Consider the following 11,260-nt stretch of genomic DNA (forward strand, 5'->3'; position numbering starts at 1 on the left):
AAATTGGTTTTTATGTTGTGTAGGATGGGGTGGTTCTGAGAATAACAACAGGGTTGTGAGAAGGGGAGCAGGAAATGGAGCTTATCTCCTGACAAGGGCCTGCCTGGGAAAAAGGGGATTTGCTATGAGCTAGGAGCTGAAGGAGAGAGCAATCCCAAACCAGTGAGCCATTGTGGCAAGGAAATATTTTGTATTGTTGGTCTCCTTCAGCCTAAATGTCTGTGATTCTATTTCCACAAAGACTCTGGTTTGACAGAACACACAGAATATTTCTGTGTTTTTGTAGCACTTGAGAAGTGAAGTAAGCTGTTGAAGCTAATCAAGAGATCAATTTTTTCCCTAATTCTGTTCTTGGAAGTAATTACATGTTTTAATTCGACCCAAGATCCACATCTTGTGTGGAAAACTCTGTCCCACAAAGAGTTAAGCTGGCTGCTGTGAGCAGCCCTTGTCATGGAAAGTGTTAGGCAGGGCTGTGGTGTCACTGTCAGCTGGGTTTCTCTGTTACTCACTGCCCTTCACGTGCTATTTCAGAGCCTTCTGCCTGTTTGTAAATTATCTTGTGAAATGGGGAAAAGGGCTACAAGACTGGTGTTTATGACAGAAAACAGTATAGGAAGATGTGAGCAACACAGAATTTCTAGAAATCTGAATTAGGTGGAGTTCAGCCCTTGCAGGAACACTGTGCTGTGGGAGCTGGGATTTGTGATGGTCAGGCTGTGAGGAGTTCAGCACTCATTTATTCCACTGCAGGGAATGGTTTTTGTGAATGATCCTCACGGAATTCCATCCCCAGAGCTGTCACCCACTCCTTGCTGTGCTTCCAGCAAAGAGCCCAGCAGCAGGACCCCTCCTGCAGCCCAAGCTGTGTGAAAGTTCCCCTCGTTGTTGACAAAAGTGTTTGTCTGTCTGTAATTGCAGATATGTGCCATCATTGGAGGAACATTTACTGTAGCTGGGATCCTGGACTCCTGCATTTTCACAGCATCAGAGGCCTGGAAGAAGATCCAGCTGGGCAAAATGCAGTAGCAGTGAAACTCTACCCTCGACTCCAAGGACAGGAGCAAATATTGACAAATCTACCACTACCTGTTTTTGTCTTTATTTTCTATTTGATTGAATCAGTATGTTTTTCTCTAATCAGGCTGGTCAGCGAAGACATCTTCAACAAATCAAAGAAATCTCCGTGCATTTCAGAGCTCTGAGAGGGAAAAATCAGTGGAATCAGGGTGTGGATTTCCTCCCCCCAGAGAGAGAGGTTGAAATGCCATTCGAGATCCAAGTGAGGATGGCAGTCTGTCCTCTGGCACGTTCCTATGGCAGTGTACAAACTAGGGAGTAGATGGCAAAGAGCTGAACTGTCTTGTGGCACTTTTTGGAGTTCTGTTGGATTTGCATGATCAGACAATCGACTTTTGCATAGGGCAAAATTACACATGAGGAAGAAATTCCACCCGTGGTGCCAAAAAGGTGATGTATCTGTTGGTGAGGAGTGGAAAGTGTTAGTCCCCACAGCAAACCTAAGAGACAGAGGGCAGAAATAACACCAAGAAATGTTTTGTGCTTCTATTGAAAGCTCAGTTGTTCAGATACAACCTTCCTAACCAAGTGAAAAAAGAACAGGAAGCCTTCCCCAGCTACCTTTTCCTAGGTGATCTGTGATCCCAGCAGTGGAGGGCATTTCTTTCACTCTGGATGTAAAAGTGGTTTCATTCCTTCCCACTAACTGAATATCCAGTCTTGTGTTTACAGGTGGCATGAAGTAAAAACCAAACTGAGCAACACAGTTTTATGTGGCCTTTGCTTTGAAAGGGAATAGTTGTCTTTGCAGCATTAGCTTTTCTTTCTTCTGTTTCAAACCCAAAAGTCTGGATTCTGCACTTCTGCTTTATTATTGTTGTTGTTGTTTTCTTTTGAAAAGAGGTTTTATATTCTCTGTGCTCAGAAAAACGGTGCAGCCCTCTGGGTGGATGAGCACAGCTTCCTCTCTTGCTCTGTGTGTGTGTATTCAATACACCTGTCAAACACAGGAATTCTGACTTTGCAGGATTTAAGCTGCCTCCCTTTTCGTTTAAAACTCAGCCAGGCATCTTTCCTGATGCTCTCCCACAGGTACCCAGGGCAGCATTCCCACAGGCTGACCCTTGCTGGGAGTTCTGTTTGATCCCTTCAAAAGATTCCTGAGCTTCCCTGTCCTTTCCTTCAAGCCTTGTCTTCTGGAGCCTCCAAAACACAGAGCTGTGAGGGGAAAACTCCTGCCGGGGGTGTCTTGCTTGTCATTTGGTCTCAAAAATGAGAGCAGATGCCCACCAGTGCATTTTCCAGAGCCTCATCAGTGTTCCTTGAGTAGTGACAGTCTCTGCATGCCTTGTGAATGTCTGAGCTGAGGATACACAAATTTTAAGTCTTTCAGGATGGATTAAACAATAATAATCATAAAATGAGAGTCTTGAACTCAGTGCTGTAAATTGTAAGATGGGTGCAGGGTTTCTCTTGGATGATATCCATTGCCTTTTCCTGGAGGCAAAATATCCAGACTTTATGCTGTGATGATATGAATTGTTGAATATTCAGTGTTATTGTTAGAGTCAGATGCATTTCAGAAGAATTCGTGATTGTTGAAATTGTCTCCTTGCTTTGGGAGCAGGGAAGGTGCTGCCAGTTTTACCCACCCCCCAAAAAGCAGCAGCCAGCTCCTCTCCCCCTGCCATGCCATGCCCTGCAGTCACTTCAGACACCGTTGGAATCTTGGAATTTTTCCCTGTCCTTCTCTGGACTGATTGCTCTTGCTTTAGGTGCAAACTGGATTGTGGAACTTCCTGTACCCGTTCATGTATGGGTAGATTTTTTTTACTTTTTATTTTCCCCCCATTTACAAAAATGAACTTTTTCAGTGAGATGCTTGTGTTCACCTGGGTGTGTGTGTCCCTGTGCCTGTGAGTGGGACCCCCTGGATGAGGGATTTTCCATGGCAATTGCTTCTCCTGCTGGCTGAAGGATTTCCTCTAATCCACTGTGACCAGCTGAAACTCACAGCTAAAATATCCTCATTTTTCCTTTTGGATTTGGTCAGTCTTTGCTGACAGCTTGGGAACAGTGGATTACAACAATGAGATTTTTAATATTTTAGCATCTTCCTTACACTGAGATTTAATTAGTGCATCCTTCTCCTGAGCTGGGCAAGGGGAGATCTTTGCAGTACAGTTCATTTTCTGGAATTTCTCCTCTGGTACAATTTCTTTGTCACAAACAAGAGGTGGTTGCAGATTCTTTGTGTCTCCTGGTGTATTATTCCCATCCTTCTCCCCATTCCCTGTCTGTATTAAACTGCCTCCTGTGCAGTCCAGGCCAGTTCTCTAAACCAGACCAGTGAAATTGGTTTGTTTGGAGTTTTTGGAGGTTTTTTTTTATTGGAAGTAACACACTTCAGCGTGCCTGCTCTCTCTGCCAAAACATCCCCTGCAATAAGGTAATAAATCAAATTTTTTTTTTTTTGTTTTTTTTGCAAAATGTGGAAACCAGATTGTCCTGAAGTTCTGGCAGGAGGAACATCTGTACCTGGGTTTCCTTAACCAGGTCTCAGCCTTTGGGAGCTGCCAGGCCAAGGCCACCTTCAGGGGCTGCTGGGGTTTGTGGTGAGCTCGTCCTGCAGGGTCACACCGTGGCACTGCTCCGTGTGTTTACAGCAGAATCTGCTCCTCATCTCCCCAGCTATGAGAGCAAGGCAGTTACTGCCTCTGCACCCAGGAAATCTCACTTTTATTCTGATTTTTCTGAAGAGAAAATGAGCTTAGTTGTGCTTTTAAACGTCCTTACAAACAAAAGAATTTCAGGTCAGAGCAGAAGGAAGCCCTCAGTTGTAGGGCTCTGATTTTGCCCTTCCTAGTCAGTGTTTTCATAGAAGAATTTGGGTTTCCACAAAAGACATCCCTGTAGATAATATTTGAAACTCCCACTTTAAATTATTCCCTGTAGCTCCAGACTCCACTCTTTGGTGAGAACTTGAGTCATAGGATGCTTTGCAATGGTGGAGTTAAAAACTTCCAGCACTAGGGAAAGGTATTAGGTGTATTCTAGGCACTATCTGGACTGCTGAAGAGTATTTTAAAAAGAAAATAAAATGGAAATGGGGTACAGAAATCCAGGAGGGATGAGTCTGTGAATGTTTGATCTGATCTCTCAAATCCTTGCATTTATGTGCGCTGTATGAAATGAGATCTGCAGTGCAGGTGGCCCCGTGTGCCACCAGCTCCTGAATATTTCTCATTTATTGTTCCTTCTCTGCTGGGGCTGGGAATGGCTGTGATGTCTCTGCTTTCCAGGAGTTGTGTGAATTTGCAGATTGGGGGTGTCACTCTGGGGTTTGTCCCTGGAATGTGGGAGAGGGGCAGGGAGGAGGAGCAGCCCTGCGTGTCTGGTACAGCAATGCTTTAAGCACAAGTCTTTTACATTTCTACCGTGGAGACTGTTAAGGAGTTCTGGCATTTGTCTTTTTAATTTGCAACCTTATGTTAATAAACTATTAGCCTTTTTAGTTCCATAATTAAAAATAAAACTCTTACGTGTTTTGATTGGCTTCTTGTCGCGCTCCTGTTGCAAAATCAATCCAAAGGAACTTTTTTTTCTTTTGTTTTTAATTATGATTTCAGTGAGCTGAGCGTTATCACACAATGAAATCACTGGGAGCAGGTCACTGTGGTGAAAGTTAGCACGAGGCTCTTTTGTAATCAGCCCTGAGTCATGTCTGGACATTCAGTGCTCGGTTTTGTACAGTACCAAGTGTCCCAACCTCCCTTTTTTTAAGGAAAGGTGAAGAATGGACTGTGCTTGGGGCTTGCTGGGTTTGGTATGTGAAATAACCCAATTTTTGTCCCCTCCCCTCCTTTAATGTCCACTTAGTCTTGCTTCATAACTATTTAGAAATAAATGAGGCAATGTTTAAAGATGGAACAGTAAAGGGTTACAGCGCAGTGAGTTTGGGCTCAGGGTATCTGCACCATCTTGAGAAACCAATTTTTCCTGTATGCTGGGAAGATCTTTGTGGAGGAACAGATCCTGTTCCAGTGACTGGAACTCACATTTCCACAAGTGATGGGTGCTGCTGGAAGCCCCTCACTCTGTAAATGACAAATAAAGGCTCTGGGGAAGGTGTTTGTCCAAATCCCAGCCTGCTGCAACTCGGTCCCAAACCTTTCCAGCCTATCTTTATAAAAAACCCAGCCCAAACCCAACCAAGCCAATCAATTGGTAATTTCTACCAATTCTCATTGAGAATAAATTAATCTGTGTCCTGAAATATGTACTAGGGCCACATGTACCTGAAAGGGGAATGGTTTGTGCGGGTGAGCCGGGATGGAGGTGACAGTGACACAGGAGCAGGGGCTGAGGGACATGGCATCAGTGTCACTGGTGTCCCTTGGGCTGAGGGACATGGCATCAGTGTCACTGGTGTCCCCTGGGCTCAGGGACATGGCATCAGTGTCACTGGTGTCCCTTGGGCTGAGGGACATGGCATCAGTGTCACTGGTGTGCCACCGTCTTGTGCTCCGGGTCTATCCTGGCTCTGTCCCTGCTCTATCCTGGCCCTATCCCGTGTCTATCCCAGCTGTATCCCGAGTCTATCCCAGGTCTGTCCCGAGTCTATCCCGGCTCTGTCCTGGGTCTATCCCCGCTCTATCCTGGCTCTATCCCGAGTCTATCCCGGCTCTATCCCGAGACTATCCCGTGTCTATCCCGGACCTATCCCGGGTCTATCCCCGCTCTATCCCGAGTCTATCCTCGCTCTATCCCGAGTCTGTCCTGGCTCTATCCCAGCTCTATCCCGTGTCTATCCCAGCTCTATCCCGAGTCTGTCCCCGCTCCATCCCGAGTCTATCCCGGACCTATCCCGGGTCTATCCCCGCTCTATCTCGAGTCTGTCCTCGCTCTATCCCGAGTCAATCCTCGCTCTATCCCGAGACTATCCCGTGTCTATCCTGTGTCTATCCCGGGTCTATCCCCGCTCTATCCCGAGTCTGTTCTCGCTCTATCCCGAGTCTATCCCGGCTCTATCCCAGCTCTATCCCGTGTCTATCCTGTGTCTATCCCCGCTCTATCCCGAGTCTATCCCGGCTCTATCCCAGCTCTATCCCGTGTCTATCCTGTGTCTATCCCCGCTCTATCCCGAGTCTATCCCGGCTCTATCCCAGCTCTATCCCGTGTCTATCCTGTGTCTATCCCCGCTCTATCCCGAGTCTATCCCGAGTCTGTCCCCGCTCCATCCCGAGTCTATCCCGGCTCTATCCCGGACCTATCCCGGGTCTATCCCCGCTCTATCTCGAGTCGATCCTCGCTCTATCCCGAGTCTATCCCCGCTCTATCCCGAGTCTGTCCCGTGTTTATCCCGTGTCTATCCCGGCTCTATCCCGAGTCAATCCCGCTCTGTCCCCGCTGCAGCGCTGCCCTCCGGCCGCCAGGGGGCGCGGCTCTGTCCCCGCGGCGGCGCAGGCGGAAGCGGCAGCGGAAGCGCCTCTGGCTCCTCTTCCGGGCGGGCGGCGCGGCGGCGGCAGCGGGTGAGGCACCGGGAGCCGCAATCCGCGGCCATCGGGGCCATCCGCCGCCATCTCCGGCCGGCGGGGCCTCCGCGGGGAAGCGGCGGGGAGCGGGAAGGGGCTCGGGTGGCCGGGAGCCCGTCCGGGGCCGCGGGACGGGGAGAGCTCGGGCTCCGGGGGGAGCTCGGCCTCCTCCGGCTGCGCTTCCCTGGTGCATTACTGACTTAACACAGCCCAGCCCGCATGGGAAGTGCTAACGTGTACACTCAGAAATTGGAGAGTTGAGCAAAACCAGCCTTTAATCTAATTTATCCTCGATTTAATTTATCCTTTGCTGTCCGGATCAGTGGTGCCCGGACAGGCAATCCTGTAGCGCAGTTGTTAAAGTTTAGGAAAGGCCGGAATTATCTTGGGTTTGCAGATATGTTACCTGCACGCTGTGCTGAGGAGCGTTACTGGGGGTGCTGGAGCAGTGCGAGCCCAAAATACACACATTTATAGATTGGTGTAAATCTATATCAATCTATAAAAGATGAGGGGTGTGACTGCAGGGCAGCATCCAGCTGGCCTGGAACAGGGAGCTTTGGAAGAACGGTCTGATGTGCACGTGTGTCCATCACAGGCTCACTGTCACCCAGGACAGAGACTTCAATTTACTTGAAATTCGAGATATCAGGGTTTGTTGATCAGTAGTGGGATTAAAAACAGTTGAAATTGCTTTTTTATGCCGTGGCAGCCTCTGTGGGTGTGCATGATGAAGTGTAGTGTGTATACTGTGAGCATCTCTCTAACTGCTGGGGTTTTTGGGGTTTTTTTCGTGCAGCCAAAATGAAGTTCAACCCCTTTGTGACCTCGGACCGCAGCAAGAACCGCAAACGGCACTTCAATGCCCCCTCCCACATCCGCAGGAAAATCATGTCCTCGCCCCTGTCCAAGGAGCTGCGGCAGAAGTACAACGTGCGCTCCATGCCCATCCGCAAGGACGACGAGGTCCAGGTACGGCCCTGCCACAACTGAGCTGCTTCCGGGGGGTTTCAGAGCTGGGAAGGGGCTGGAGAATTCCTGAGGGAGCTGGGAAGGGGCTCAGCCTGGAGAAAAGGAGGCTCAGGGGGCTCTTCTGGCTCTGCACAGCTCCTGACAGGAGGGGACAGCCAGGTGGGCATCCAGGATGAGAGGGAACGGCCTCAGGCTGGGCCATGGTGTTTCCCAGGACGAGGAAAGAGATGAGAATCTTGACTCCACGTTTCAGAAGGTTCATTTATTACTTTATGGTATATTAAAAGAAAATGATATATTAAAACTACAGTAAAGAATAGAAGAAAGGATTTCATCAGAAGGCTAGCAAGGAAAGGAATGGAATGATAATAAAATATTGTGACTGACCAGAGAGTCCGAGACAGGTGGACTGTGATTGGCCATTAATTAGAAACATACACATGAGACCAATCACAGATGCACCTGTTGCATTCCACAGCAGCAGATAATCATTGTTTACATTTTGCTTCTGTTAGCTTCTCAGGAGAAAAGATCCTAACAAAAGGATTTTTCATAAAATATATGTGTGACAACAGAGCTCTCCCATTTGGGTTTACTGCACAGAAAATGGGGGAGAAGCACAATCCTGATCCATTGCATGTTCTGTGTTGGTAATGCTGAAATTGTCGGGTCACTCATGAGTTTGTGGCTTGACTCCTGTGCAGCTCAGCTGCTTTGTGGGGTGGGCTGGCTGTCCGGGGCTGCTCCTGGAGCTGTGTGTGTGCTGTGTGCAGGTGGTGAGGGGACACTACAAGGGCCAGCAGATCGGGAAGGTGGTGCAGGTGTACAGGAAGAAATACGTGATCTACATCGAGCGCGTGCAGCGCGAGAAGGCCAACGGCACCACCGTGCACGTGGGCATCCACCCCAGCAAGGTAAGGGGCACCTGGGGCTGCTCTGGGGTGGCTGGGACCTGGTGCCAAGTGGGGGGATTCCAACGGCACCACCGTGCACATGGGCATCCACCCTAGCAAGGTACGGGCACCAGGGCTGCTCTGGGCTGGCTGGGACTTGGTACCAAGTAGGGGGATGCACCTGGAAGCTGCTCCATCTGTGCATCTCCAGCCTGTGTGTGGAAGCTGAGTCATTGTTTAGTTTTGATTTTGTTGTTTAGCTTTGCTTTCACCCCACTCTGATTCAGCGGAAAACTACAGCTAAAAAAAATTAAATGTTAGTTTTACTGCTAATTCTCATGTGCAAACAACTCTCCTTGCTGTGCAGTGTGATTTAATAAGGTTTATGGTATGAATATTTTAAATTTAATATTTTTAATTAAATCTGTTAAAATAGTTAGAATAAGTTTAACATGCTGCACATCCCACTCTTAGCACTAAAATAAGAATAAAAATCTCAGTCTTTGTTCCAGAATTTACAGAAAAGTTTTCTAGTAGGAATATATTAATCTGGGCCTAGTTGTTACAAAGTGTGTGGATGCAGAATGTTTGTTAGTATAAAAATAATCACTTTGTTTTGCTTCTGCCTCTTGCACAATGGTCAATATCGGTGCAGGCTGGGATATAAACACAGGCTGGGGATGCACGGCTGGAGCAGCCCTGGAGGAGGATCTGGGGGTGCTGCGGCCAAGAGCTGGAGCTGCCCTGGCCCCCAGAGCCCCCCATGCCCTGGGCTGATCCCATGGGCAGCAGGAAAAAATCCTTCCCTGTGAGGGTGGCAGGCCCTGGCACAGGTGCCCAGAGCAGCTGTGGCTGCCCCAGGATCCCTGGCAGTGCCCAAGGCCAGGTTGGACATTGGGGCTTGGAGCACTGGGACAGTGGAAGGTGTCCCTGCCATGGCAGGGGTGGCACTGGATGATCTTCAGGCTCCCTTCCAGCCGAAACCATTGTGGGGTTCTGTGAACAACAAATGGAGATGTTGCCTCAAGGAAGTGTTAGGGTGTCATGAGGAGAGATGTGAGTTCAGACCATATTGGAGAGGCTTAAACAGATGCTCAGAATTGTGATTGTTCTTGCAGACAACTGTGAACTGAATAATTCTGAACCTGGGTTTGACCTGAGGTATTTAGAGCTGGTGAAAACCAGGCAAAACTTGTTTAGATCATAACAGGAAACATTTCAAACTAAACACAAGAACTTGCCAAAACCTGGTTTGAGGCAGATGAATTCAGTCTGCTTCAGCCTTGCCACGTGGGCACAAAGATGGAAGTGTTGGTGGAAAAAATCCAGTTGTAACAGGTTTTCTGTAAATGGTTGGTGTGTTCAGCAGAGGGAGGGCAGAATTATTCCAAAACATCACGACTTGTGTGCGGCAACAACATCTGAGTGACAAGGTGACATTGTGGTGGAGCCAGTGCTGAATAGCAGTGAGAGAAACAGAATTTTCTGCTGCTGCTTTCCTCTGGGAAAATTTTCATTAATTGGGAACTAGACCTCAATAAAGCTTTGCATAAAGATTCTGGTTATTAATGCAGAGAGCAGAGGAATGTTTTGTTACAGACTTGCAGTGTGAACAATTTGAACCTCTCCTGGGCAAAGAGGTGGGAATTACAATTGAGACCTAAATTACACAAGGAATTAAGGAGAAAATGTGCCTGTATGGCATTTCTAGGATTTGATTGTAGTTCGATTTTCCAGGTAGTGCTTTCAGTAGCACCAGCAATTTCTTTGCCAGTTTGAGGAGGCAGGAGCAGGAATGGTTGGATAAATTCTTCCCCGGGAGGGTGATGAGGCAAAGGACTGTCTTGTTACTGACTTGTAGTGTGAACAGAGGTGGGAATTACAATTGAGACCTAAATTACACAAGGAACTAAGGAGAAAGTGTGCCTATATGGCATTTTTAGGATTTGATTGTTAGTTCTGTTTTCCAGGTAGTGCTTTCAGTAACACCAACAACTTTTTGCCAATGTGAGGAGGCAGGAGCAGGAATGGTCGGATAAATTCTTCCCCGGGAGGGTGATGAGGCAGAGGGTGCCTGGAGAAGGAAGTGTCCAGGGCCAGCTTTGGCTGCTGCCTTTGTGCTGGTGGGATCAGCTCTGGGCTGAGGTGGATTTGGGCTGGGCAGGGAGGCTGAAGTGCTGTTCCCTGTGCAGGTGGTGATCACCAGGCTAAAGCTGGACAAGGACCGCAAGAAGATCCTGGAGCGCAAAGCCAAGTCCCGCCAGGTTGGCAAGGAGAAGGGCAAGTACAAGGAGGAGACAATCGAGAAGATGCAAGAATAGCTGCCTTCCTGATTGACACCATTAAAAAACTGCTAAAATTTAATATGTTGTGTGTCTTCTTTCAAAAATATTAATATGTCCTGCTCAGCATTTAAATATTCATACTTGTCTTTTGACTTTGTAAAAAATATACTAAATTTAAAAGCTCTTGGTACCTTTTTTTCACTGTTAAGAAAAACAGTTAGAAATGCTTCAACCAACCTGAAAGAGCGGTGCAATCCTGAAACATCCATCTCAACAGTCGTTGTATTTCTGTCTCTTCATTAGATGTGCCCATGTTTTTTTTTAATATTAACATGTTAATTCTGTGCACTGAATATGTAATTAATTCAGGTCTTAGATTAATGAGGAGAAAGGGGTTTACGAGCAGTGCTGACTGGTTTGGAAGGGATGGGGTGAAGCAGTGTCAGCACTGCTGGTGATGCTTATTTGATGAATTTTCTGTGAGAGATTTTTCCTGGCACTTTGTACCTCCATAATTGAGAGCTGCTTGTTGAAAACATCCCTGCAGTTCAGCGAA

At 47.6% G+C, this 11,260-nt stretch overlaps 2 protein-coding genes across 3 annotated transcripts in view; both read left to right on the forward strand.

Annotated features, from left to right (window-relative positions):
• ERGIC1 (endoplasmic reticulum-golgi intermediate compartment 1) overlaps positions 1-3,585 on the forward strand; it is a 54,109-nt gene extending 50,524 nt beyond the window's left edge. For both annotated transcript variants that reach the window (XM_054287828.1, XM_054287827.1), the window contains one exon: positions 922-3,585. In XM_054287828.1, the coding sequence (XP_054143803.1) occupies positions 922-1,029 (108 nt within the window). In that variant the 3' untranslated portion in view covers positions 1,030-3,585. The remainder of the gene's footprint in view (positions 1-921) is intronic.
• A 2,900-nt stretch (positions 3,586-6,485) lies between these two features.
• Positions 6,486-10,783, forward strand: RPL26L1 (ribosomal protein L26 like 1). Its single transcript, XM_054287830.1, has 4 exons — positions 6,486-6,551; positions 7,354-7,526; positions 8,300-8,440; positions 10,612-10,783. Exons 2-4 carry the CDS (start codon positions 7,359-7,361, stop codon positions 10,738-10,740), a joined length of 438 nt encoding a protein of 145 aa, XP_054143805.1. The 5' UTR covers positions 6,486-6,551; positions 7,354-7,358; the 3' UTR covers positions 10,741-10,783.
• Positions 10,784-11,260: the final 477 nt, after the last annotated feature.

The sequence above is a fragment of the Melozone crissalis genome, unplaced genomic scaffold, assembly GCF_028551555.1.
Source record: "Melozone crissalis strain CALT ecotype California unplaced genomic scaffold, PUWL_Pcris_2 ptg000061l_1, whole genome shotgun sequence".
In the NCBI taxonomy this organism is placed as follows: domain Eukaryota; kingdom Metazoa; phylum Chordata; class Aves; order Passeriformes; family Passerellidae; genus Melozone; species Melozone crissalis.

Bases quoted from the DNA above. Each gene is read 5' to 3' on its own strand.
- RPL26L1 (XM_054287830.1), top strand. From the start codon at position 7,359: ATGAAGTTCAACCCCTTTGTGACCTCGGACCGCAGCAAGAACCGCAAA. The intron at 7,527-8,299 runs GTACGGCCCTGC...TGCTGTGTGCAG, and splicing joins GCAAGGACGACGAGGTCCAG to GTGGTGAGGGGACACTACAA. The intron at 8,441-10,611 runs GTAAGGGGCACC...TTCCCTGTGCAG, and splicing joins TGGGCATCCACCCCAGCAAG to GTGGTGATCACCAGGCTAAA.